At 40.2% G+C, this 27992-nt stretch overlaps 1 protein-coding gene across 2 annotated transcripts; it reads right to left on the reverse strand.

Annotated features, from left to right (window-relative positions):
- On the reverse strand, positions 1–27455 carry USP50 (ubiquitin specific peptidase 50). 2 transcript variants are annotated; one of them, XM_013967145.2, is made up of 7 exons: positions 26416–27455; positions 16838–17032; positions 16422–16617; positions 15548–15757; positions 14121–14263; positions 10653–10785; positions 1–278 (listed from the first exon to the last, which is right to left on the reverse strand). In XM_013967145.2, the coding sequence occupies exons 2-7, from the start codon at positions 16921–16923 to the stop codon at positions 87–89; spliced, it is 960 nt and encodes a 319-aa protein (XP_013822599.1). In that variant the 5' UTR covers positions 16924–17032; positions 26416–27455; the 3' UTR covers positions 1–86. The 2 variants fall into 2 exon arrangements, with proteins under 2 accessions (XP_013822599.1, XP_017909677.1); XM_018054188.1 differs by lacking the exon at positions 26416–27455 and having other exon boundaries at positions 16838–17059.

A 27992-nucleotide genomic window follows, 5' to 3' on the forward strand; every position in this document is an offset into this window, starting at 1 on the left:
TAAGTTGCAAGACTTTTAATGACAAAGCAAAACTTAAGTACCAGGTTCTTACTGCTAGTTTTGCAATTTTCAGAAACACCATTTTCTTAGCTCTTGCATTTTTGTGTAGGTATAGAAAAGGGCTGACAGCTGTAGAACAGGAGATATGCTGCAGCAGTTTGGACTGAAGTATCTGGAATCTCACTGATTCGTGTGTCATCAAAGCTGTACCAGGCCTGGGTCACTGAGTTCTTGGAGAAAGCAGTGTAGTGGCCACCATCCAGATCCCCAAAGTGGTTCTAGGGGAAAGAGGAAACGTCAGACTTAGTGTTAACATTTGAATACTTAACTGTAACAGCCAAAAATGTAGGGCCACAAAATATTTTTAATAATTATCCTTTATACTGGATTAAAAGGAAATGACAATTTTAAGTCAAATCATACATGTAGCCTGACTGCTCTATTTTTCGTGTCACTGAAATGGTTATACATTAGGTTTATTGACTATTTAATAGAATATGTGAATGAAACAAGATAGTATTTGACAGCAGCTAGTATTTATCAGTTGATACTGAGCACCTACCATCAGTTGAGTTCAGTTGCTCAGTCGTGTCCAACTCTTTTCAGCGTGGACTGCAGCACGCCAGGCTTCCCTGTCCATCACCAACTCCTGGAGCTTCTTCAAACTCATGTCCATTGAGTTGGTGATGCCATCCAACCATCTCATCCTCTGTCTTCCCCTTCTCCTCCTGCCTTAAATCTTTCCCAGCATCAGGGTCTTTTCAAATCAGTTAGTTCTTTGCATCAAGTGACCAAAGTACTGGAGTTTCAGCTTCAACATCAGTCCTTCCAGTGACTATTCAGGACTGATTTCCTTTAGGATGGATTGGTTGGATCTCCTTGCAGTCCAAGGGACTCTCAAGAGTCTTCTCCAACACCACAGTTCAAAAGCATCAGTTCTTCAGCACTCAGCTTTATTTATAGTCCAACTCTCATATCCATATAGGACTACTGGAAAAACCATAGTATGACTAGATGGACCTTTGTTGGCAAAGTAATGTCTCTGCTTTTTAATATGCTGTCTAGGTTGGTCATAACTTTTCTTCCAAGGAGCAAGCGTCTTTTAATTTCACGGCTGCAGTCATCATCAGCAGTGATTTTGGCGACCCCCAAAATAAAGTTTCTCACTGTTTCCATTGTTTCCCCATCTATTTGCCATGAAGTGATGGGACCAGATGCCATGATCTTACTTTTCTGAATGTTGAGCTTTAAGCCAACTTTTTTACTCTCCTCTTTCACTTTCATCAAGAGGCTCTTTAGTTCTTCTTCACTTTCTGCCATAAGGGTGGTGTCATCTGCATATCTGAGGTTATTGATATTTCTCCCAGCAATTTTGATTCCAGCTTGTGCTTTATATAGCCCAGCATTTCGCATAATGTGCTCTGCATATAAGTTAAATAAGTAGGGTGATAATATACAGCCTTGATGTACTCCTTTGCCAATTTGGAACTAGTCTGTTGTTCCATGTCCAGTTCTAACTGTTGCTTCTTGACCTGTGTACAGATTTCTCAGGAGTCAGGTCAGGTGGACTGGAATTCCTATCTCTTGAAGAATTTCCCACAGTTTGTTGTGATCCACACAGTCAAAGGATTTGGCATAGTCAATAAAGCAGAAGTAAATATTTTTCTGGAACTCTTGCTTTTCGATGATCCAACAGATACTGGCAATTTGATCTCTGGTTCCTCTGCCTTTTCTAAATCCAGTTTGAACATGTGGAAATTCACAGTTCACATACTGTTGAAGCCTGGCTTGGAGAATTTTGAGCATTACTTTCCTAGCATGTGAGATGAGTGCAATTGTGCAGTAGTTTGAACATCCTTTGGCATTGCCTTTCTTTGGGATTGGAATGAAAACTGACCTTTTTCCAGTCCTGTGGCTAGGTTCCAGGTATCTCTTGGGAGTCAAGAGTTTCCTATTACTCCAAGAGATACCTGGAATCAAGAGTACCTACCATACACTGACTATTAAACATCAAAGGAAATTTTAAAATAATAATCATATCTCCTAAATGAACTTATAGTGTAATTTTGAAGATAGGCTAAGATTAGACATGAAAAAAGACATTTAACGTGGCAACAAGACATAAAACGACTGCATATTGTGACCACACAATTTGAGGGGGGTGCACAGCAACAGCTCCCTCAGTCATCCAAGGCCCAAAGAAGAACCTGTTGCATTCGTCTTTCCAAAGCCAGTAGAGGAATGTTTGAAACAAATGCATTGGAGAACCTCATTTCTCAGGAGGTAGTATGGCATACAGCAGGGGTCAGCAAACCGTATCTGGCCATGGATCAGAGCCAGCCCACTGCCTGTTTCTGTATGGCCTGTGAATTAAGAATGCATTTTATATTTTTACATGGTTGAAAAAAGGACATGTGAAAGTTACATGAAATTCAAAATTTTCAATATCCTTAAATAAAGTTTTATGGGACTACAGCCATGCTCATTTGTTTATAAATGGCTGCTTTCACACTACAACAGTAAAGTTGAATAACGACTAGATACATGGCCTACAAAGCGTAAAATATTTACTGTCTAGCTTTTTACAGAATAAGTTTGCTTATCAGTGGGGTAGGGGGAGGAAAATGGATTTTTCTAGTCTTATGAATTCAGCTTTAATTCCCCTATCTTTTAAGACTGGGTAACGAGACCTTATATACGCTACTATTGTATATATGTCTTGTATACAACTACTATTTATCTTGTAGTGTAAGCACATAGGTACTTTTTAAGTGTCCTCTTAGAACTTCATCTTCCTCACATCTCCCCTTACACATTAGAGAAATATCCCAAAGCTAATATTTAAAAGATTCAGGCTCTGGTCCTGATGCTGGCCATGTGACCTTAAGCTGATATGCTTAAATTTCCTTATTTATAAAATGGTGCCCATAGACTTCTGGTGGTCTAGTGGTTAAGACACTGTGCTCCCAATACAGGCGGGCCAGGTTCAATCCCTGGTCAGGGAACTAGATCCCACATGCTCCAACAAAGATTGAAGATCCCCAGGTCACAGCTAAGACCCAGCACAGCCAAATAAGTAAGTAAATACTTAAGTATTTAAGTAAATACTTAAAATGTCCATAAGGCTATGCTAAGTCACTTCAGTCGTGTCCGACTCTGTGCGACCCCTTAGATGGCAGCCCACCAGGCTCCCCGTCCTAGGGATTCTCCAGGCAAGAACACTGCAGTGGGTTGCCATTTCCTTCTCCAATGCATGAAAGTGAAAAGTGAAAGTGAAGTCGCTCAGTCATGTCCGACCCTCAGCGACCCCATGGACAGCAGCCTACCAGGCTCCTCCATCCATGGGATTTCCAGGCAAGAGCACTGGAGTGGGTTGCCATTTCCTTCTCCAAATGTCCATAATAGTGTGATGTAATTTGGTTGAAAAAACAAAACGTCTGGTGGATACAGATGATGAGTAATGTTCTAAAGTGACTAGACAGATCATGGGTAGAATATGTTCAGTTTTGATGCTTTGCTGTAAAAAAAAAACAAAAACAAAAAACGAACATAGCAGAAGCAGGTGAAGCATCATTCTTGACTTCCGTTCCGAGTTATTTTTGGCAAACAGCTAGCCTGAACGTCTTCATATGAAAGTGTAAGGAATGCTGAACGAAACACGATAAATACCCATTGAAATACATGGCTAACTTTAAAGATGGTATAGTGAGACTAATCTCAAGGGGCCAAGTACAGAGGAAATAAAAGATGAGTGTGATATATAGTTGATGCTGTGACTGGGAGCAAAGGCAGTTTCTGGACTCTGGAACCACTGTGCTTGGGTTTTAAGGGTAGCACAAGGGTTGGAGGTAAAGTCTTAAGTCCCTGCAAGGTGAGGCGTTGGAATGAAATTCACACACATAGCCATAACCTCTTAAAAGAGACTGACCCTCAATAACAGAACAAATGGGATTTCCCTGGTGGTCCAGTGGTTAAGAATCCACCTTGCAATGCAGAGGATGCAGGTTAGATCCTTGGTGGGGGAACTAGGATCCTACATGCTGGAGGCCAACCAAACCCGAGGGCTGTAACGACTGAGCCTGGGCTCTACAGCCCATGCACCACAACCACAGAGAAGCGCGTTGCTGCAACAAAAGATCCTGCATGCCATGCTGCACCTAAAACCTGACACAGCTAAATAAATATTTGTTTTAAAAAAGTAAATGACGGGGGGAATCTATCCTCCAGTGTTTAGCTAAGCTTAGGCTCTGGGTACAAAGAATAAAAGAAATTCCTAGAAATTTGTTACCACAGACCTGGCTTCTTTGGGGGATTCAGATTTAAACTGTTAATACCTGTGTGTGTCAGAATCCTGTGAATTTAATGTGAGAATAGAATTATTTGGGGATTGCTTGGCAAAAGAAAAGAGAATTACTTTCTAAATTGATGGACCTTAATTCAGGCTGCACAGGATAACCACACATTAAGGAGAAAAAGCCAGTGATGCTGAACTCACAATTCAATATTACAGAACACACAAGGAAACAATTCACCATGAGGAAGAGAAGGCAATAAATAAGAAGACTAAACCCCAAGCACTTTAGGTAATAGAGACTATACAGAAAGTATACAAACATTTTAAGAACAGGAAGCAAACTCTGGAAACTTCAAAAGAACTTACAGAAATGATAAACACTTGAAATTAAAAATTTCAAGTGTTGAGAGTACATAGTGCATAGAATTGAAGAGATAATGAATAAATTATACAGATGAAACTGAGGAAATTAGCCTGAATGTAGTAGTGGCAGGAAGTTGAAAGAGAATATTCAGTATATGCCTAGTAGAAGTGCTGGAGAATAGAGCACAGGAACAAGGCATTACTGAAAGTGACAATGACTAGAAATGGTTAAGGAAAGACATGAATCTTCAAATTTAGAAAATACGGCGAACCAAGGATAAATAAAAATAATACTACAAGACAACAAACACAAAGTTTTAAAGTCAACAGGAAAAAAGGATTATCCACAAAAGAATAACATGAAGGCAGAACTCCATGGCAGCCATATAAACCTGAAGTAATAGTTTTAAAACAATAAAACATAACTGCATCCAGAATTTGCTCTCTAGGTAAAGCATTCAAGAATCAAAGTAAACAAAAGATTTTTTTCAGTCAGAGACTTAAGACTTCAGGATAACAGACTTGATGTAAAGTCCACTGAAGTACGTCCTACACAAACAAAATTGAGTACAGGTGAAAAAGTGATATGTAAGAGAGCCTGAGGACTTCCCTGGCGGTCCAGTGGTTAAGAATCCACCTGCCAATGCAGGGGATATGGGTTTGATCCCTGGTCTAGGAAAATTCCACATGCCTGTAGAGCAACTAATAAGCCCATGCGCCACAACTACTGAGAATGAATGCCAAGACTCCTGAAGCCCGCATGCTCCAGAGCCTGTGCACTGCAACTATACCAGAGCCAACGCACTGGAACCATTTAAGTCTGTGTGCTGCAACCACTGAAATTCATGCACCCTAGGGCCTGTGCTCTAAACAAGACAACCGCAATGAGAAGCCTGCGCACCACAATTATAGAATAGCTCCTGCTCGCGGCAACTAGGGAAAGCCTGCAAGTAGCAGTGAAGACCAGCCAAAAGTTAAAAAAAGACAAAAAAACTGATATATATATATGTTAAAGCAGATAAAAACTTAAGAATATATACTTGAACAACACAGCAAATTTTATTTAATGGACATATGGAACTCTGAACCTAATTTAAAAATTCTTTTCAAGCACACATAAAACTACTACAAAAAGCAACAAGTATCAACCTGTACTATGAGTGGATAATATTGGACCATATTTTCCGATAAGAATGCAGTTAAGTTAGAAATTAGTAACAGAAATATGACTATATAAAATTATGTTTGGAATTTTTGAAATGCACCTCTAAATAACAAGTTGATGGAAATCAAAGGAAGTTAAAGATGGGAAATTAAAAACCAGAAATCAATGAAATAGAACACAAAGAAATAATCAAAAAACCATAAGCTGGTTCTTTCAGATAACAAAATAGATAAATTATAGTGTTAAGGATAAACAAAGGGAGAAGTGACAATTCAGTTATGATGTTTAGTCCCTCAGTCATGTCCGACTCTTTGCAACACCATGAGCTACAGCCTGCCAGGCTCCTCTGTCCATGGGATTTCCTAGGCAAGAATACTGGAGGGATTGCCATTTTCTTCTCCAAGGGGTCTTCCTGACCCAGGCATAGAATCTCCTGCAAGCCCCCTGAATTGCAGGAAGATTCTTTACTGCTGAGACACTTCTAAACAATTTTCTGCCAATAAATTTGAAATGCAAAAAAAAAGAAAGGGATTTTAAATATTCTTAAAACCATGTTAAAGTAAAATAGAGCTTTTATAAGTTAAAACAGATAAGTGTCTTCATGATCTTTGGGTAGAGCAAGCTGTGGTAGTTTCACACAATGGACTATTATACAGCAATGAAAGTGAAAATGAAGTCGCTCAGTTGTGTCCGATTCTTTGCGACCCCATGGACTGTAGCCTACCAGCCTCTTCCATCCATGGGATTTTCCAGGCAAGAATACTGGAGTGGGTTGCCATTTCCTTCTCCAGGAGATCTTCCTGACCCAGGGATTGAACCTGGGTCTCCCACACTGTAGGCAGATGCTTTACCATCTGAGCCACCAGGGAAGTCCAACGAAGATGAGTAAGCCACAATACATGCAGTAATATGAATGAATGTTGCATAATTTTGAGTGAAAGAAGTCAGACACAAAAGAGTCCACACAGTAGGATTTCATTTCTATAAAGCAGAAGAACTGGCAAAACCTGTCAGCAGCCAGTGGTCTCCTGGACTAGAAGGGGTCACACAGGCAGGTACTGGTAATATTCTACTTGAACCATATTCTGGTTACACTGGCAGGTTACCTTTTTGCAATTTTACTGAGCTTTACATTCATGGTTTCCATTTTTAGAAAACAGACATGGGGACATGGGGTGGGGGAGGGTGGGACAAAGTGGGAGATTAGGATTGACATATATACACTACCATGTATAAAACAGATAGCTAGTGGGAAGCTGCTGTATGGCACTTAGAGTTCAGCTTGGTGCTCTGTGATAACCCAGATGGGTGCAATGGGAGGGATGGGGGTAGAAGGGAGTCCCAAGAAGGAGGGGATGTATGTATACATATAGCTGATTCACTTTATTGTACAACAGAAACTAGCACATTGTAAAGCAATTATACTCTAAAAAAAAAAAAATGAAGTAACAGAAACTCCTCGATAGACTCACCATGGCTAAAGCAAAGTGATCAAATATTTCAAAATCTACTCACCAAGAACAAAAATTCCAGGACCAGATAGGTTTTTTGTTTAATTATACCAGACTTTCAAGAAACAAGTTATTTTTATCTTAAACAGACTGTGCCAGAGAATAGAAAAGAATGGCAAACCTATTTTATGAGGCTAGAAACAGACTGATCCTAAAACAAAACAGGCTGATCCCTAAAACAAAAACAGAAAAGGACAGTATGAGAAAGAAAGGTACAGGTTAGTTTCTTGATTGTGAAAATAGATACTAAAAATGTGAAAACATTTTTAGCAAAAAAAATTAAGTAGAAAATCAATGTTGTTTGCTATGTTAATAAAGGAGAGATTCACGTCAGTAATCTTCAAAATGTGATCCAGAAGAGTAAAGTTTCATGTGTTAGCACATGACAATGCACTATACAAAATTGTGAGAGCAAAATATTAGAAACAACTAGATACAAAGAATTACTAAAAGCAGGTTAAATGTATGCACTAAAGCTAATATATCAATATGGATTAATATCACAAAAATAAAGCTGAGGAAAAAGTTACAGAAGGATATGTAAGTTAATGATACTAGATTTATAAAACATGCAGAACACACTATATCACACATACATGTGTGACAAGAGTATGAAAGAATGCATGGGAATGTGCTATGCTGTGCTAAGTCACTCAGTCGTGTCCGACACTCTGCGACCCTATGGACTGTAGCCCGCCAGGCTCCTCTGTCCATGGGATTCTGTAGGCAAAAATACTGCAGTGGGTTGTCATGCCCTTCTCCAGGGGACCTTCCCAAACCAGGGATCGAATCCATGTCTCTTCCACCTCCTGCACTGGCTGGCAGGTTCTTTATCACTAGCACCACTTGGGAAGTCCTGCGTGGGAGTAATTCCTTCCAAATTCAGGACAGTGGTTACAACTGAGAAGGGAGCGAAGTAGAGTTGTTAAAGATACACAGAGGCTTGATTTTTTTCTACAATATTTTATTCTTAACATCTGTGTGTACATATTGTGTTTTCTTTGCCTGAAATATTTGATAATTTTAAAAAGTTTTCCTAGAAACTAATCATTTGAAGAGGGTTGAAGGGGGTAAATGCTGTTAGTGTATGATCACTATTTTCAAATATTTGAAGGATTGTCACATATAAGACATGTAAGATACAAGGACAGGGAAGCCTAGTATGCTGCAGTCCATGGGGTTGCAAAGAGTCGGACACAACTGAGTGACTGAACAACAACAACACATATAAGAAATAAGAATGAGTTCTGTTTGGCTAACACATACGTACAAGCATTTGTTAACCAAAAAGTCACATAGGTGTTAACTGTGCTGTGTTCAGTTGTGTCCCACTCTTGCGACCCTGTGGACTGTACCCTGCCAGGCTCCTCTGTCCATGGCATTTTCCAGGCAAAAAGACTGGAGTGGGTCGCCATCTCCTCTAGGGATCAAACCTACTTCTCTTGCGTCTCTTGCACTGGGAAGTGGACTCTTTACCAACTGGGAAGCCCAAAGAGTTTGGGCCCAATGTAGACAGACAAGTTAACAGTCAGAGGTAGCATAACATAGTAGTGAGAGCAGGACTGTTTGCAGCAGCCTGCCTGGCTTCAGACCCTGGCTCTGCTCTTTGTAGGCATTAGACTGGAGCAGATTATTTAACCTCTGTTCCTGTTTCCCATTCTGTAAGATGGGGATAGTGCCCACACCTCACAGGGCTACATAAGAATTAAATGGTTGATTACTTATAAAGTGCTTGGAACACTATCTGGTACATAGCAAGCACTATATGTTTGTAAAATCAAACAAATCTGGTAGATAAAGAGCCTTCCTTGTAAAGCAAAGAGCTCTTTAAGGGTTTATTCGAAAGCTGGATAAATATCTGTTAAGGATGGTGTGGAGGCAATCCTTCCTTTTTGGGCCAGGGTTGAATATTTCTCAAACTTCAGTACACTTTCCAATCACATGGGGATCTTGCAAGTTTCCAGTCAGTAAGTCAGTTGGGTGGAGCCTGATATTTCTTATTTCTATCAGGTGTCTCCTGGGGAATGACACCTTGTGTAGCAGAGTTCTGGATGGCCTTTCCCCAGGACCATACATCACAGTTTCTAAGATGCTTAGTTCTTGTTTCTGATCAATCACCAACTTTCAGTAAATTCTAGCTATATTTCTTTCAAAATCAATTTTTACCCTTCAATTAACTAATAATAATTTAAACAAAGGATTAAGAATTTATAGGAAGCTTGCGTGACTTTTAAATATAAACATGTACCTTTTCATACTGCAGATAATTATCATACAAGTTTTTATAAATTCTGCTTTTAGATTTTTTATTTAAAGCAGAAACAGTTATAATGAGAAGTTAAAACAGTAAAATACGGAGGTGGGGCAATTCCCATATCATTTGGGAATTCACATTAGAGTCTATTATGATAGAGAAGAGGATGTCACTCTAGATTTCCAAATTGGCAAGTTAGAGAAGAAAAACCATATTAAAGGGCAGGATAAATTAGAAAGAAGAATGTCAAAGATCAACATAAAAAGGCTAAAGTAAAGGATCTTTTTTAAGTTTGAAGTATGGTTCTCAGTTGAGCGATGTTAAAGAGAAAGACCAGTTGAAACAATATTTTATATTAATTCAGCGATAAGCTTAATAGCAAATTAGACTTCAGCACACAAGAGGACTCTGGTAAATCACACTGGGATCGAGTGGGAGCCTTGCCCATCTGACACTGGACACAACTGGACCTCCAAGTTCAAGTGAAACTGGAATGTTCAAGTGAAACCTGAATGTTCTGAAGAAGATAGCACTGTGATCAAGAACAGAAACCTAGAGATGGCCTTGTGCTTGGGGTAGGTTGATGCTGTGGGAAGTTGTAGAAGGTCTGGTCTGAATTATACTCCATGATTTCTTTCCTTCAGGGAATCCTCAATGATGACAGTTGATTCAGAGCCAATGGAATCCCCAGAGTTTCCTCAGGACTGATGCTCACAGGCAGTGATTATGTTTGGGGGGCTTTCACCACAGAGAGGCTCATGATTGTTCAACATAAAGCTACTGGAACCAACTTGTGCTGCCCACTGCCCAGGGCACAGCTCACAAATCCCTAGATCTGAAATAGCCATGGAGTAGTGGGACAGTAAGGAGGCAGTGTAAAGGACATTGTATTCTTTAACTGTGGTACTGTCCAAGGTCAAAGCAGGCAGTTTCCAGGCTCTATTTTGTTTTTAAAAGAACAGTACAGGAGAAGTCAGGAAGAGATAAGAGTAATCATTCAAGCAAATAATTCTACAGTTTTCTTTAAACTTGTGTTACTTTATATAGTTTCAGCATTTTACTCACCACCACTGCACAGAGGTTATATTTAGGATGTTTCCGAAAAATTGGACAAATGTAAGGAGTAAGGTCCAAGTTAGTGAGCGGGTAATGAATATCTGTCCTCAGTTTCCTTTTCATTGTACCCAGAATGTCAAACCTGGAGAGATAAAATAAATGTGTGAGATAGTAAGTTTGTAAACCACTCATGAATGAAGTCCACATACTTTCACAAGTTCGTAGTTAAAAGCAATTTCTTGGAAAGATTATTTGGTGCTGACCTTTACAAAAATTACTTTGTCTCATTACATATATTTAGAATCTTCACATCCACAAGCCTTGCCAAAACTGAGGCTGGAGTGGGCCAAAGGCCTGAGTCAAGGAATGAGATGGATTAGAGTCAGTCTAGCAGGAGGAAAAGAATGGAATTAAAGCCAGGATCAGCACTGGAGGAGTAGAAATCACACTGGTGGTTTCCTGAAGTCTTCCCTCCAGCAGATGCTGTTCACCCTAACCAAGCTGACTCAGCTTTTTCTTATCTTGATTTCCATACACACTGTCTTGGCAGTGTCCTGTTTTCCAGCTCTGAGGTTTTAATACATCTTTAATACGATAAAGCTTGGTGAAAAATCTTGTCACATTTTCTAGGTGTTACATAGATCAGCAAATCTGAGGTCATATCAGAATCACTCCAGAGCTTTTTAAAAAATACATTATGTTCATTTTGGAAAAGTGGCTGATTTAGGTCTAGAGGTGGGAAATTACTGGGTGAGCCTAAGATATTCTTGTGCCAGAAAGTAAAGAATCTTGTTTGCAAAACTTAAAGAAATATCAAGGGGAAAAGGGGGAAAGATTGAAGGCAGGAGGAGAAGGGGAAGACAGAGGATGAGATGGTTGGATGGCATCACCAACTTGATGGACATGAGTTTGAGCAAGCTCCAGGAGTTGGTGATGGACAGGGAAGCCTGGCATGCTGCAGTCAAGGGGGTCGCAAAGAGTCAGACACAACAGAGTGACTGAACTGAAAGGAATATTGTTATCATGTGACCCCATATGATATATCATATGATCCCATGCCTAGGTATCAGCTCAAAAGAAACGAAGAGGTTTTATATCCACATAAAAACCTATATGCAAATGTTTGTAGCAGCTGTATTCCTATCTGCCCCAAACTGGAAACAGCCCAAATGTTCATCAACTGGTGAATGGATCAATAATTTTGTTACATTCATAAAAGGGTATATACTACAGAGCAATCAAAACAAGGAACCACAGCTACATTCCACAACATGGATTAATCTCATTGTTCTAAGTGAAAGAAGCCAAACTCAAAAGGTCACATATGGTGTAACATAGGACATTCTGGAAAAGGTGAAACTATAACAATGGAAATCATATCAGAAGTTTCTATAGTTCATATATGCTGCTGCTAAGGCGCTTCAGTCGTGTCTGACTCTGTGTGACCCCAGAGACAGCAGCCCACCAGGCTCCTCCATCCCTGGGATTCTCCAGGCAAGAACACTGGAGTGGGTTGCCATTGCCTTCTCCAACGCATGAAAGTGAAAAGTGAAAGTGAAGTCGCTCAGTCATGTCCAACTCCTAGCGACCCCATGGACTGCAGCCCACCAGGCTCCTTCGTCCATGGGATTTTCCAGGCAAGAGTACTGGAGTGGGTTGCCATCGCTTTCTCCAAAAGAATCCACCTGACAATGTAGGAGACATAGATTCAATCCCTGATCTCGGAAGATCCTCACAACCCATGGAGCAACTAAACTTGTGTGCTGTAACTACTGAGCCTGTCTCTACAGCCCAGGACCCATAACTACTGAAGCTCATGCGCCCTAGAGTCTGTGCTCTGCAACAAGAGAAGCCATAGCAGTGAGAAGCTAGCACACTAGTGAGTAGTCCTCTCTCCACAACTAAAAAAAAGCCCATGAAGCAATGAAGACCCAGCACAGCCAAAAATAAATAAATAAATCTTTTTTTTTTAAAGAATGATAATAGTAATGGATACTAAACCCATTAAATTTTAAAATATCCATGAGTTCAAAGTGATACTAGTTACAGAGGGGAAAACTATACCTTTAAATGGTGAGATCTTACAGTCGCTACCTTAACTAAGGGATCAGATTTAACATTACCAATATTTTTGGGACAAATTTTCCAAATATTTTTTGGAAAATTGGGACAAATTTTCATGATTTGCCTCCTGATGTAATGTAATGACAAGTCCATAACATCAGCTATGGCAGATTCTTGCTAAAATAAAACGGCTTAGCCCAAATCTAACCAAGGGGAAACAATCAGACAAATCCAGGAGAAGGCAAAAATGGCTCAATAGGAGGAAAAAAAGTTTAACTATTAAAAAAGAGGGAAGGCTTAGTCCAGATTAAAAGAGGCTGAAGAGATAGCCAAATGCAATGTATGACCCTTGACTGGATGGACTGGAAAAAAGTAATGAAAGACATTTTGGGGATGGGGGAATTTAGATAGGGACTATATCTTAGGTGATACAAAATTATCGTTACATTTTTTGGATTATTTGATAATGGTGTGATTATGTAGGAAAATGTCCTTTTTCTCAGGTGATACATACTGAAGTATTTAAGCATGAAATGCCTTGGTGTTTGCATCTTACATTAGATGGTTCAGCTAATAAAATGGAAGGGACAGAGAAAGGGAGAGCTGGAGGGAGAAAGACTGGAAGAATGGAAGGAAATGTCAAAAAGTGGCACCAACTAGTGAAGATTTTAGGGTATATGGATACTTATTCTATACCTTTTCAACATTTCTGTATATATGAAACTTTTAAAAATAAAAAATGAGCCAGGGGTGGAGATTAAAAATTAAAATAGTGATGCTCAGATTCCACATCAGACTTATGGGATTAGAGTCTCCAAGGGTGGAGCCAGGGAATCTATCTTTAAAAAGCACTCAAAGTGAGCTCCAAAATGTCTATCAACAGTTTAAAAGATAAAGAAAACATGATGCACATAAATATGATGGAGTATTAACACAGGTGTAAAAAGGAATAAAATTCTGGTACACATCACTACAAGGATATCCGACCTTGGAAACATTATGCTAAGTGAAACAGGTCAGCAAAAAGGACAAATGTTTTGTGACTATACTTATGTTCAATATCAGAATAGGCAAATTTACAGACGCAGAAAGCAGATTAGAGGTGACCAGAGGCTAAAGGGAAGAGGAATGAGGGGTGGTTAATGGTTCCAGAGTTTCCGTAGAGGGTGATGAAAAAGTTTTGGAAATACTGACTGATATACAACATTGTGAATTGTAATTAATGCCAGTAAAATTATACACTTAAAATGGCCAAAATGGCAAATTTTATTATGTATATTTTACCACAGATTTAAAAAAATTAATATACCCAACACCATCGAATTATACACTTAAATGGGTGAAATGCATGGTACGTGAGTTACGTGTGAAAGCTCTTCAAAATATCTGCTCACAAAATGTTAAAATCCATACCTTTTTAGGTGAAAGACAATTGTTTTTGGTGCTTTGGAAATAGTGGCCCTCACAGCTGTCTCTTGCTTGGTTTCACAAAAGGAACAGTGAATCTGGTTATTCCAGGTCAATGTGTCTTGTTGAAAAAAACACTGGAGACAGTCCTATTGAGGAAAAAAGCATTTGATGACCAAATCGGATCCGCAGCAATCTGGGCTCCTGTCTATATTAGAACTCTAAAAGAGCTGCAGAAATGTAATCCCTGGTGCTTTTCTCAAAGTCAAATCCAAGAGATGCCAGCACCACAAGATGCAGTCTGGACAGAATCCACCTGGCAAAGGAGGTGCTGCCTTCTCACTTAGTTACTGCAATGGATCCAAATGTCCATCTCATTTCTAATCTCTGAATCATCATTTTACTATTTCTGATTTGTTTCAGAATAATACCAACTATGCAATTTCCACTAACCAAGTCAGGCTTTAAGTTATTTGTCTCATCACAAAAGTGATCTGGTGACTAAAAATAGCCATATCCCAGTATCTGGGGGTGGCCCATTATAAAGACAGCAGAACAGAGAGAATCAGATCTCATGCCCACAGGAGACATCACCAACCAGCCAAGTCCCCTGCTCTGCAAAGCACTGGCCTAAAGAAGAAGTGAGCACAGATTGCCAGCGCCTCATTTAGAGGCTTTGGAATTCACCTCCAGCAGGCTTTAGCAGTTTGATCTGAGAAAAAGTCCAGGTCTGAATAAGCAGAATTCTTTTCTCTAATTCTGGTATGTGAAAAAAGTTTTAGCAATAGATGTACTTTCATAATTGTGGAAGAAAAATATTAATGTGAGTTTTTCTGCAAGGAAACTTACTGCTCCCTGCCTCCTAACAGCCACCTACCTTTCACTGACACCTCCCACCCCCCAACCTCCCACCCACTTCCTGACCCTCCCCACTCCATTTACAGATTAACTTTTGGTATTACAATAAAGAAAATTCAAGAGGTAAACTAAGACACCATTCCATTCTATCTCCCCGCTCAAATTCCTCAGCTCTTGTCCAAATATAAGTGGCTCAAGACTAAGAGTCAGATTTATTTCTATCTAGTTTCCAATCTGGACCTACAGACCTCTGGGATGAAAAGGGGCCATAGAATTTTTATAAGTTTAAATTTCCTATATGCACCAAGCCATCTCAATAGGTTGAATAAAGCCCACCTATCTATCTATTTTACAGTGAGGCTGTTTCACTGAACGTCATCAGCGTTACAACTGAATTCACAGTAACTTTTGGCTGTAGTCACTTTTCTACAAAACATTGTCATCATGGGCTTCCAATTTTTTTTAGTTATAAAGTGGCTCCCCTTATACTAGAAAATATAGGAAACAGTGCTGAGAAAAATCCAGGGCTGGGGTAGAGAGAGACAAAAGAGGTCTCCAGGAGTAAGAATTCTTACCTGAAGAGAGCACTCATATTTGGATGGAATGGGGAGGGAGATGATGGTGAAAACTTCGTTCTTGTAGGTGCAGTTCTCACACTTTAAACATACGATGCTATAACTGAGCTGCCCTTCAAACAGCCGGGTGATGATGGAGGATTCATTGGCGATCATCTTCCTGCAGTATCTTGGAATGGATCTTTTTTCATATGATTTTCTCCGGTGGTACTAATCAAGGGACAAATTCATGCCAAATCAACTACTGGTTATCAAAGTTGTTTTAATAGAATGACCTGATTTTTCTATCAGAATCCTATCCAAAACTTTAGTTTTGGATTCAGATAATAAATAGAATAAGATCTTACGAGAATATAATAGGTATAATTTGTGATAATTCATTGATTTGCCTCTTTAAGTGAAGCTGAGGATGAGGACACCCTAACCCTGGTAAAACCCATGTCTACGGTGCCATAAGCTGACAGCCAATGATACTGTGATATGGGGCTCTGGAGGCAGGTTTTCCTGGGAAGAGGGTAAGCTGCAAACTGGCTTCTGGTCATGCAAGTTTATCTCACGGTAAGATAAAGGAATTGGATCTTTCCTCCAGTCCCTTCAGGTTATGTTCTCTAGCCTCCTATTGTTAGGGGAAAAAAAAGTTTCTTAAAGAGCAAATGTTAAACTCCTGAGACGGCCCAATTTTGTTAGGCTTGTAGCCTGATGTGACTCTAGCTGATGCCCAGGAACAGCATTTCCAGGAGCATGTTCTGACTGTCCAATGATTCTACAGCCTTAGTGAAATGTTCTAAAGGCACTATGCTTTCAGTTGGTTCTGCTTTGGCAGCTTCTTTCATCACACCTCCTGCCCACGTCTCCCACCATTAATTCTACCTACCTTTTTCAGAGCTTCATGAAGTTCATTCAGAACATAAATCAAGAATTCCTGAGCATCTTGCTGCGTCTTTTTCATAAATACTGGGTAGAGGTTGCCAAGAGCTGACCGAAATATTTCTGGTGAGACACAGTCACAATCTGCAAGCCACATGTCTGTCATCACATATGCAAAAGCAGTGGCAACCTCGCTGCAGTCCCTAAGAAGGAGGGGAAATGTTTCTGGCTGATCATGTGGCATCAGACCCCAAGATTGATTCATTTCTTGGTTGACCTTCTCATTGTACTCACCCAGAAACGGGATCTGGGGTACTGCAGCCTCTACTAACTGGTTTAGCCCTTTCCAGAAGGTCCCTTCCCTAACCTCACCTTGGAGAGCAGGGGCGGGGGCCGAGCCACAGGTAAGGCAAATAGTCTTACTTTTGAAGAGCGTTAATGTACTTTCCCGAGAGAAAGTATTCCACCAGTGGTGAGATGCTGCAAAGACACTGTAAGATGGCGTTCATGTAGCATGTGTTGCCCAGGTTCCGCAGGCCAGTCACCCCCTGGAGATGGGGCTGGTTCTCTTCAGCTTCATTAACTGGGCATGGGTCATAGTGATCTGTGCGCTCTGCACTGTGTTGGTGCCACATGGAAAGAAAGGAAAGCATTTTGAAGAAACAAAATATGCACAAATGAAATCAGGCCCTCTCAGCCTCATGACACAAAAAAGAGTTCTTCATAAGACTTCTACCAAATACATTCCCTATCAAAGACAGAAGTATTTGAACTTGGAGTCTAAAACTGTGTTACTGGGCTCAGGGCTCTCTGAACAGTGAAAGTGAAGTTCCTCAGCGGTGTCCGACTCTTTGCAACCCTATGGACTGTAGTCTACCAGGCTCCTCCGTCCATGGGATTTTCCAGGCAAGAATACTGGAGTGGGTTGCCATTTCCTTCTCCAGGGGATCTTCCCAAACCAGGGACTGAACCCAAGATTCCCGCACTGTAGGCAGATGCTTTACCATCTGAGCCAGCAAGAAAACTCTGAAGAGTGCCTGCAGCCAAATAAACAGAGAGACAATTTCTTCCTAAAACCAAAGCAAGAGGACAGAAAATACTGCCCTTTCAGGATCCTAGAATCTGCTAAAAATGCAGACTTTCTTTCTAAATACCATTTAGAGTATTTACATTTTTGCTGGACAGGTAATTTAATTATTACTAGTAATAATAATAACAGATAGCAGTTAATAACAATGATGGAGGAGGAAATGGCAACCCACTCCAGTATTCTTGCCTGAGAAATCCCATGGACAGAAGAGCCTAGCAGGCTACAGTCCATGGGGTCACAGAATTGGACACAACCAAGTGCATGTGCAGAGTAAAAATGAAAGTGAAAGTGTTAGTCACTTTTGTGAGCCCAAGAACTGTAGGCTGCCAGGCTCCTCTGTCCATGGAATTCACCAGGGAAGAACACTGGAGTGGGTACCCATTCCCTTCTCCAAGGGATCTTCCCGATCCAGGGATCGAACCTGGGTCTCCCACATTGCAGGCAGATTTTTTACTGTCTGAGCCACCAAGGAAGCCAGCTATCATGTATTAACTGGCACTATGTTAAGCATTTAATATGAACTTTCCTATTTAATTCTTGCAACAATTCTATGGGGTAGTACAGTTATTTTTGAATCCTGTTTTACAGGTGAGATATCATGTGTAAATGGTCTAGTCATTTGCTCATGGTAATATACTAAGGCATGTGCAGTGACTTGTAGAGAGAAGGGATATTTATCTACCTACCTACCCATCATCTGTCTGTCAAGTTATTTGGATTTATATATCAAATATTAGAAGTCTCTATGTGTGTGTACACATATATATGCCATATATACATTCAAGAGCATAATATATACACATATTAATATAAATATATTAAGAGCACATACATGGATATATGTGTATAAATTACACACATACACATACAAACACACAAACATACATAGAGGGAGAGAAAGAGCACATACTTTGCAAAAAGAATAGATCTTACTTTAAATTCTGACTTGGCACTCACTAGTTACGTGATCTGGGACTTTTATATGTCTGTTTTTCATCTATGAAACAGGATGGTGTTACTTGGCTTACAGGATTGTACTAAGGATTAGATTAAATGATGCAAGGTATGAAGCACAGATTACATAGTTAATAAATGGCAACTTAACCTAAATTTTTAAAGAAATGACTGATCCAGAATGTCCTTAACAGTAGCTATGGAATTCATATGTCCATATGGATCAACCAGACCCGCACAGAAGACAGTCCTTTCTCCACACAGAGCTGCCTTCTGTGATTGGGCTACTGCAACAGGCAGCCCAGTATCTTTGTCCCCTCGATTTTTCTTTCCACGCTTAGTATCTCAAATTGGGTCTCCAGGAGACAGCTACCTCACCTCAGTACCTCTACTTACAATTCTGCCAGTTTGACAAGTTCTCTCTGTTACCTGGATGGACATTTCCCTTTTATTTATCAATATCATGGGAGGCCCAGGCCTGTCACACTTTAGGCACAACTATTAGCTGGATATTAAATAACATCTTCCCTTCCATCTGAGGAACCTCCAATGAGTCAAACCTGGAAAAATCATTCAAAATGCGGCATGTACCTCCTGACCCCTTAAGCATGGCTTCCTCCTACCACCCTAACTAAGCTTATCTAAAAAACTATAGTAGACGGAAGCTCACAGGACATAGTAGATACTGAAGTCATCTTCAGGGAAAGACCGCTGTGAAGCCATTTCATGAAACCACATTGGTCTTTCACTTCTATTTAGGAACTGTGTCTAATCCTTTTAGCTTCATTTCTCCAAGCCTGTTACTTGGGTTCTTTCTGTTTCTAATAAACAACTTGTATGTTCCTCTCTACTTTCAGTAGCTGCAAACTGATTTCATCTGTACTTCAGGTACATTCCAACTTGGATTTCCCATGCATCATAATCCTTTACATTACACTTCAAGATTCTGTAATGTTGCCATTGATACTGTTAACTTGGCTGCTTTAAAACCTTCAAAGGTTAGATTTCAGAGAATTTACAGAACATATGACCCCTTTACCTCCATCTTTCCAAGTGTTTATTGTATGTATATATTATACATTCTCACAAACACACATTCACAGAAGATTTGCCTCCACATCAGTGGACACTATGGCAACCCTACCCCCTTAGGGCACTCATCCACTTACCCAGTGACCACACCTCTTCTAGGCCTTTGAGGGACTGTTTCCCATGGTGGAAAGGGAGACAGCAGTTATTGCTGCTTCCCAAAACATATAACATTAGGATAAACTAGAGTATTTCCCTTCATGGTCATCAACCAGAGTGCAAAAGAGGTTCATACCTACACATCACACTAGTGCCACCCCGGGTAAATAAAGTATTCATCATAGAAGAATTTATAAGCTGAGAAATAGCAAGGCACACATGGTCTCCTGAGCCCTCATTTTCTTCATAGAGAACCATGCATAAGAAAGAACTTCAGTAGAGAGGGAACCCCTTGCAAAGAACCCTCCACCTTATGTCCTGTCTACAGAGCTAATACCAACCTGTTCTTCCTCTAAGCAAACTCAGAATCTGTAAGGAGTAGGTAAAGAAAGAGCCATTAGGGCCAATTCAATTCCTTTTTTCTCAACTCTACATCAAGTAAAATGAATGAGATTACAGAAGGGGCTTCCCAGGTGGCTCAGTGGTAAAGAACCCACATGCCAATGCAGAAGACACAAGAGACGCGAATTTGATTCCTGGGTCGGGAAGATCCCCTGGAGGAGGAAATAGCAACCCATTCCAGTATTCTTGCCTAGGAAATCTGATGGACAGAGAAGCCTGGTGGGATAGAGTCCATGGGGTTGCAAAGAGTTGGACACAACTGAGTGACAGCATCAATCATACAAGCATACAAATGGAAAAAGCTCTTCAAAAATGTCAATATCAGGAAAGAAAGTAGGCTGACAACTATTTCAGATTAAAAAGAAACTAGAGAAACAAGACCAAATACTCAATACTGAGTGGGATCCTGGATCAGGAAGAAAATAAGTATAAAAGGGTATTATTAGGACAATTGATAAAATCAGAATATGGACTACATATGAATAATTTTGTATTTTGTTGAATCTTCTTAATTTTATAATATTGTATTCTGTTTATTAAAGAGAATGTCCTTATTTTTAAGAACTACACACTGAAAGAGTAAGGGGTAAAGGGACATAATTTAAGCAACCTGCTTTCAAATGGATCAGAAAAACACACAGACAGAGAAACATGATGAAAGAAGGGAAAAGGGAGTGATAAAGCGCAGCCGTCTCTGCTTAGTGCACCGGGCAGTGATGCTGAGGAGCCACCCGGAGCCCAAGGCCAGGGGCAGCAGCTGGGAGGAGCCACCCACGCCCGAGGCCAGGGCCCGCAGCAGGGAGGAGCAACCCGAGGAGCCCTGGCTGCGCAGGCGCAGGAGGGCCTAGAGGAGCTATCCCACGTTGAAGGTCAGGAGGGTGGCGGTAAGGAGATACCCCTCGTCCAAGGTAAGGAGCAGTGGCTGTGCTTTGCTGGAGCAGCCGTGAAGAGATACCCCACACCCAAAGTAAGAGAAATCCAAGTAAGATGGTAGGTGTTGCAAGAGGGCATCAGAGGGCAGACACATTGAAACCATACTCACAGAAAACTAGTCAATCTAATCACACTAGGACCACAGCCTTGTCTAACTCAATGAAACCAAGCCATGCCTGCAGGGCAACCCAAGACAGGTGGGTCATGGAGAGGTCTGACAGAATGTGGTCCACTGGAGAAGGGAATGGCAAGCCACTTCAGTATTCTTGCCTTGAGAACCCCATGAACAGTATGAAAAGGCAAAATGATAGGATACGAAAAGAGGAACTCCCCAGGTCATTAGGTGCCCAATATGCTGCTGGAAATCAGTGGAGAAATAACTCCAGAAAGAATGAAGGGATGGAGCCAAAGCAAAAACAATACCCAGATGTGGATGTGACTGGTGATAGAAGCAAGATCCGATGCTATAAAGAGCAATATTGCATAGGAACCTGGAATGTAGGGTCCATGAATCAAGGCAAATTGGAAGTGGTCAAACAGGAGATGGCAAGGGTGAACATCGACATTCTAGGAATCAGCGAACTAAAATGGACTGGAATGGGTGAATTTAACTCAGATGACCATTATATCTACTACTGCAGGCAGGAATCCCTCAGAAGAAATGGAGTAGCCATCATATGAGGTCAACAAGAGTCCTAAATGCAGTACTTGGATGCAATCTCAAAAACGACAGAATGATCTCTGTTCGTCTCCAAGGCAAACCATTCACAGTTATCCAAGTCTATGCCCCAACCAGTAATGCTCAAGAAACTGAAGTTGAACGGTTTTATGAAGACCTACAAGACCTTTTAGAAATAACACCACCAAAAGATGTCCTTTTCATTATAGGGGACTGGAATGCAAAAGTAGGAAGTCAAGAAACACCTGGAGTAACTGGCAAATTTGGCCTTGGAATACAGAATGAAGCAGGGCAAAGACTAATACAGTTTTGCCAAGAAAATGCACTGGTCATAGCAAACACCCTCTTCCAACAACACAAGAGAAAACTACACATGGACATTACCAGATTGTCAACACCAAAGTCAGATTGATTATATTCTTTGCAGCCAAAGATGGAGAAGCTCTATACAGTCAACAAAAACAAGACCAGGAGCTGACTGTGGCTCAGATCATGAACTCCTTATTACCAAATTCAGACTCAAATTGAAGAAAGTAAGGAAAACCGCTAGACCATTCAGGTAGGACCTAAATCAAATCCTTTATGATTATACAGTGAAAGTGAGAAATAGATTTAAGGGCCTAGATCTGATATAGAGTGCCTGATGAACTATGGAATGAGGTTCGTGACATTGTACAGGAGACAGGGATCAAGATCATCCCCATGGAAAAGGAATGCAAAAAAGCAAAATGGCTGTCTGAGGAGGCCTTAGAAATAGCTGTGAAAAGAAGAGAGGCGAAAAGCAAAGGAGAAAAGGAAAGATACAAGCATCTGAATGCAGAGTTCCAAAGAATAGCAAGAAGAGATAAGAAAGCCTTCTTCAGTGATCAATGCAAAGAAATAGAGGAAAACAAAAGAATGGGAAAGACTAGAGATCTATTCAAGAAAATCAGAGATACCAAGGGAACATTTCATGCAAAGATGGGCTCGATAAAGGACAGAAATGGTATGGACCTAACAGAAGCAGAAGATATTAAGAAGAGGTGGCAAGAATACACAGAAGAACTGTACAAAAAAGATCTTCATGACCAAGATAATCACAATGGTATGATCACTCACCTAGAGCCAGACATCCTGGAATGTGAAGTCAAGTGGGCCTTAGGAAGCATCACTATGAACAAAGCTAGTGGAGTGATGGAATTCCAGTTGAGCTATTTCAAATCCTGAAAGATGATGCTGTGAAAATGCTGCACTCAATATGCCAGCAAATTTGGAAAACTCAGCAGTGGTCACAGGACTGGAAAAGGTCAGTTTTCATTCCAATCCCAAAGAAAGGCAATGCCAAAGAATGCTCAAACCACCACACAATTGCACTCATCTCACACACTAGTAAAGTAATGCTCAAAATTCTCCAAGCCAGGCTTCAGCAATACATGAACCGTGAATTCCCTGATGTTCAAGCTGGTTTTAGAAAAGGCAGAGGAACCAGAGATCAAATTGCCAACATCCGCTGGATCATCAAAAAAGCAAGAGAGTTCCAGAAAAACATCTATTTCTGCTTTGACTATGCCAAAGCGTTTGACTGTGTGGATGACAATCAACTGTGGAAAATTCTGAAAGAGATGGGAATACCAGACCACCTAACCTGCCTCTTGAGAAATCAGTATGCAGGTCAGGAAGCAACAGTTCGAACTGGACATGGAACAACAGACTGGTTCCAAATAGGAAAAGGAGTACGTCAAGGCTGTATATTGTCACCCTGCTCATTTAACTTCTATGCAGAGTACATCATGAGAAACGCTGGGCTGGAAGAAACAAGCTGGAATCAAGATTGCCAGGAGAAATATCAATAACCTCAGATATGCAGATGACACCACCCTTATGGCAGAAAGTGAAGAGGAGCTAAAAAGCCTCTTGATGAAAGTGAAAGAGGAGAGTGAAAAAGTTGGCTTAAAGCTCAACATTCAGAAAACGAAGATCATGGCATCTGGTCCCATCACTTCATGGGAAATAGATGGGGAAACAGTAGAAACAGTGTCAGACTTTATTTTTTGGGGCTCCACTGCAGATGGTGACTGCAGCCATGAAATTAAAAGACGCTTGCTCCTTGGAAGAAAAGTTATGACCAACCTAGATAGTATGTTCAAAAGCAAAGACATTACTTTGCCGACTAAGTTCTGTCTAGTCAAGGCTATGGTTTTTCCAGTGGTCATGTATGGATGTGAAAGTTGGACTGTGAAGAAGGCTGAGCGCCGAAGAATTGACGCGTTTGAACTGTGGTGTTGGAGAAGACTCTTGAGAGTCCGTTGGACTGCAAGGAGATCCAACCAGTCCATTCTGAAGGAGATCAGCCCTGGGATTTTTTTGGAAGGAATGATGCTAAAGCTGAAGCTCCAGTACTTTGGCCACCTCATGCGAAGAGTTGACTCACTGGAATAGACTCTGATGCTCGGAGGGATTGGGGGCAGGAGGAGAAGGGGACGACAGAGGATGAGATAGCTGGATGGCATCACCGACTCGATGGACGTGAGTCTGAGTGAACTCCCGGAGATGGTAATCGAGAGGGAGGCCTGGCGTGCCGCGATTCACGGGGTCACAAAGAGTCGGAGACAACTGAGCGACTGAACTGAACTGAAAGCAAATATGAAGCAAATGTAGCCCAAATGCCTACAACTGGTGAATCTGAGAGAAGGTATACTACAGTTCATTGTACTCTTCTTGCTATTCTTCTGCAAGCTTGAATTATGTCAAACTAAACAGTTTTGACAGTTACAAAATTAATAATGTAGTAGATATACTTGTCATCTGGATTTATCGCCAAGATACATTACCATTAAGTCAAAAAGATACTTAAGAGTTGCCTGTAGTATATCCTAATGGTTATCTATCTATCTATATAGATATTTGTACATTAATATATACCTTTATATTTATGTTCAGGCTACACAAAGACATTTGGAATACATTAAGACATTAAGAATTCAGGCATCATTTATGACACCTGAATAAGGGATCCTGGCAACTAGAGAGGCTAACTCTTGCAGTTATTTGAACTTTGCAGTCTATTTACAGATGAGTTTCTTGAAGTCACCACAGTGGTGGTTCTGGAGGACTTGAATGCTATCATCCTGTTCCTTTTATAGATGAATTTCTCCCAAGACCTTGTTTCTCCTAATCAATGTAGTCTGGTGAAAAATTTCACTTTATATTTGATACTGGAAGATAAAAACAAACTTCATATTCACATATTGATCTTGTATCCAGGAAGCTTTCTAAAGTTTAGTATAATTTTTATTAATATATAGGTTATTTGGATTTTTTTCCTTTCAATTCTTATGCATTTTATTTATCTTTCAAACTAGCTAGCACCTCATAAAATGCTGAATAAAAGTGAGACAGTAGGTATCCATAGCTCATTACTGAACTGAGGAAAAGTATTAAATAATTCATCATTAAAAATAATACTTACTAAAGGCATAATTTGTTTTTTGAGAGTAGCAATCACAAATGGATTGTGAGTGTGATGAGGATTTTCTGTATCTTTTGTGGTAATAATGAGATTCTATCTTCTTTATTGTGTTATGGTGGTTAATTATTGATGATGGTCATACGTTAAACTCATTTTCTATTTCTTGGGCTTCCCTGGTGGCTCAGACAGTAAAGAATCTGCCTGCAATGCAGGAGACCTGGGTCCGATCCCTGGGTTGGGAAGATCCCCTGAAGGAGGACATGACGTTTCAGAGAAAGCTATCTTATTTGTGACATAGTATCATCTTCATGAATTGCTGGGTTCTGTCTGCTAATCTTTTGTTCAAGATTTTTGTACCTATGTCCCCTGAGTAAAATCACCTATAGATTAGTATTCTTTATCATGTCACAAATTACCAAAAACTTAGTGGTTTAAAACAGTACCTATTTATTATCTCAGTTTCTGTAGGTCAGAGTCCAGGGATGGCTTAGCTGGGATCACATATTTCATTTTGTTGTCAAGTCTCTTTCAGTTCAGTTCAGTTCAGTCTCTTTAGGATCCTTCAACCTGAAACAGTTCTTATAAATCTCCTTGACTTTCAAGAATTTACACTTTTGAAGATTACTGGCCAGGTATTTTGAAGAATATCCCTCAATCTGGGTTTGTCTGATTTTCCTCATGATCAGATTCACTTCATGCATTTGTAACATACAAATATCACAGAGGTGATAGTTTTCTTACTGCCTCACATTAGATATTAGGTGCAACACAATTTTGAGCTGTCCCAACACTGGCAATGTTAACTCTAAATCACTCAAATAAAGTTGGGCCTGCCAGGTTTCTCTATCATAGTTACTTTTCCTTTTTTTTTTTTTTTGGCTGCACTGTGTAGCTTGTGGTGAACACAGCAGTTTTAAAGTGCAAAATCCTAACCACTGGACCATCAGGGAATTTCTAGTTATTTCTCCTTTATGTAATCAGTGTTTTGTAGGGAAGACTTAAAACACTACAGGGGTTGCCAAATGGTGATTTTCTAATGCCATAATTCCAACTACATTCATCAGTTGGTCCTCTACTATAAAGAGAAGCTTTCTCTTTTCCTTATTTATTTTTAAAAAGTTTTTATCTTTGTGGACTCATAAATTTCTACTTTAAAATTCACTGGACTAGAATCTGTTATTATCATCATTTATTTCTGATGTAGAGTCTCAAGATTAGCCAGCAGGAGGCCCTTCAAAATGTCTTCTGTACCCACTTGACTCTTTGAGCACCTTCTTACTTTTAACACAGCAAGATCTTCCACTTACCTTGTACTACCTCTGTACCAGTCCTAAAGTCAGCCATTTCTCAGAGAGCCCTGGTTCCTGTTGGAAGAGAATAGTATTTAGAAACCAAGATCTGGGAGCTAGGTGTACTCATGCTACTGCAGTATCACAGGCTCCCATTATCCTCTCTTTGTTTCCTTATTTGATCAGCTTCCCTGCATGCAACTTATCTCCTGTTGCTGCTACTACCCCCGATCCCCATCCCATTACACTACACACAGACACCATCCTTACTTACTCTGCTTCTCTGATACCCAATGTCGAGTCACTGCTGCCCCACAATATAAAGCCTAACTAGATTGGTCTCAACTATGGCTTTTTTTTAGATCAAAGTGTGAATGAATAATGGAAGAGAAGAAAGCACTTTCCCTGTTATTTTCTGCTTCTCATTTTGATGGATTACTTTTTGTGTGTGTCTCTTTTCTCAGATTGCTTTAAGTTCACTAAACTGCTACAGAAACATAAGTAACATAGCTTTTTAACCGGAGAATGAGTGTTCAAGTGTGGGGGTGGGATAAGGCTGTCGGCAACTATAGGAATGCTTTAGTGGATTTTCCAAGAACAGTCTATAGAATAGTGTGGGAGTAGAACTGTGACACACTTGGATAGACTGCAGGTGTTCCGACAGAGGCCAGTAATGCCCACTCACATTGTGTCATGCGAGGAGTCCAAAAACCCCAGGTCTCTCCTGCTAATTGTGCCCTCCATGTCCTTGCAAATGTCTGTGCCCACCTTGGACTGAGGATATTCAAAGCAGATGTCCACACACATTCTCACACTACAGCCAGTTTAGACCCCTGTGCGCAGCATCCATCCTCACTGTAGTCCAGGACAGGGAGGCCTCAGCCAGAACTTGGACACAGTGAGTGCACACAGCTGGCCCTTACAAGTATGTGCATACACTCTGCCAAGTCCTTAGTGGTCTGGGGAGTCTCCCTTCCCAGACTTACAGCTACTGTTACATCAAGACATGAACCAAGCAAAGAAGAGTGAAAGGATAGATTACCTATTTTTAAACTTCCTCTTTTCTCCTCTCCCATTTTTCCTTTTTTTCTAACTTTCTGGAAGGTGTACATTATTTTTTTGTTCTATGTTTCCTTTACATATTTCAACAAATATACAAGTAGCCCTTATTACCTCAATATATTTGGATCCAAAGTTTGAATACCAAGGGATACTGTATTATCCCAAACTATTTAGTTTTGAACCTGTGGATGGCTTGTAATGAGTCTGTGTGAAAACTTAGTTTATCTAGTGTCTGAGATAATATAGTGAAAGTCAGGATAGCAAGGGCTACTCATACTTAAAATTATTTTTCAATGTCAAATATTAAAATATATAACTTTACCCTAAAAGGTGAGATAAATATGCTTTACTACACCTTCCCCTGAATACTCTTTACATATTAAAAAAATTTTATTCTAATTTACTTAAAAAGATTAAGTCACACATAAACACTTCTCAGCAAGTATTTAAACCTGTATACTTCATAACCTTTTGCTCACTTCTGTATCTTTTATTTCATGTCTTCCTATTTCAATCATATATTTCATTTTTTA

The sequence above is a fragment of the Capra hircus genome, chromosome 10 (assembly GCF_001704415.2).
Source record: "Capra hircus breed San Clemente chromosome 10, ASM170441v1, whole genome shotgun sequence".
NCBI lineage: Eukaryota > Metazoa > Chordata > Mammalia > Artiodactyla > Bovidae > Capra > Capra hircus.

Coding starts and splice junctions, on each gene's coding strand:
- USP50 (XM_018054188.1), bottom strand. CDS start 17,049: ATGTGGCACCAACACAGTGCAGAGCGCACAGATCACTATGACCCATGC. Junction 15,758..16,421: donor TTCATGAAGCTCTGAAAAAG/GTAGGTAGAATT, acceptor TCCCTTGATTAG/TACCACCGGAGAAAATCATA. Junction 279..10,652: donor ATAACCTCTGTGCAGTGGTG/GTGAGTAAAATG, acceptor TCTTTCCCCTAG/AACCACTTTGGGGATCTGGA.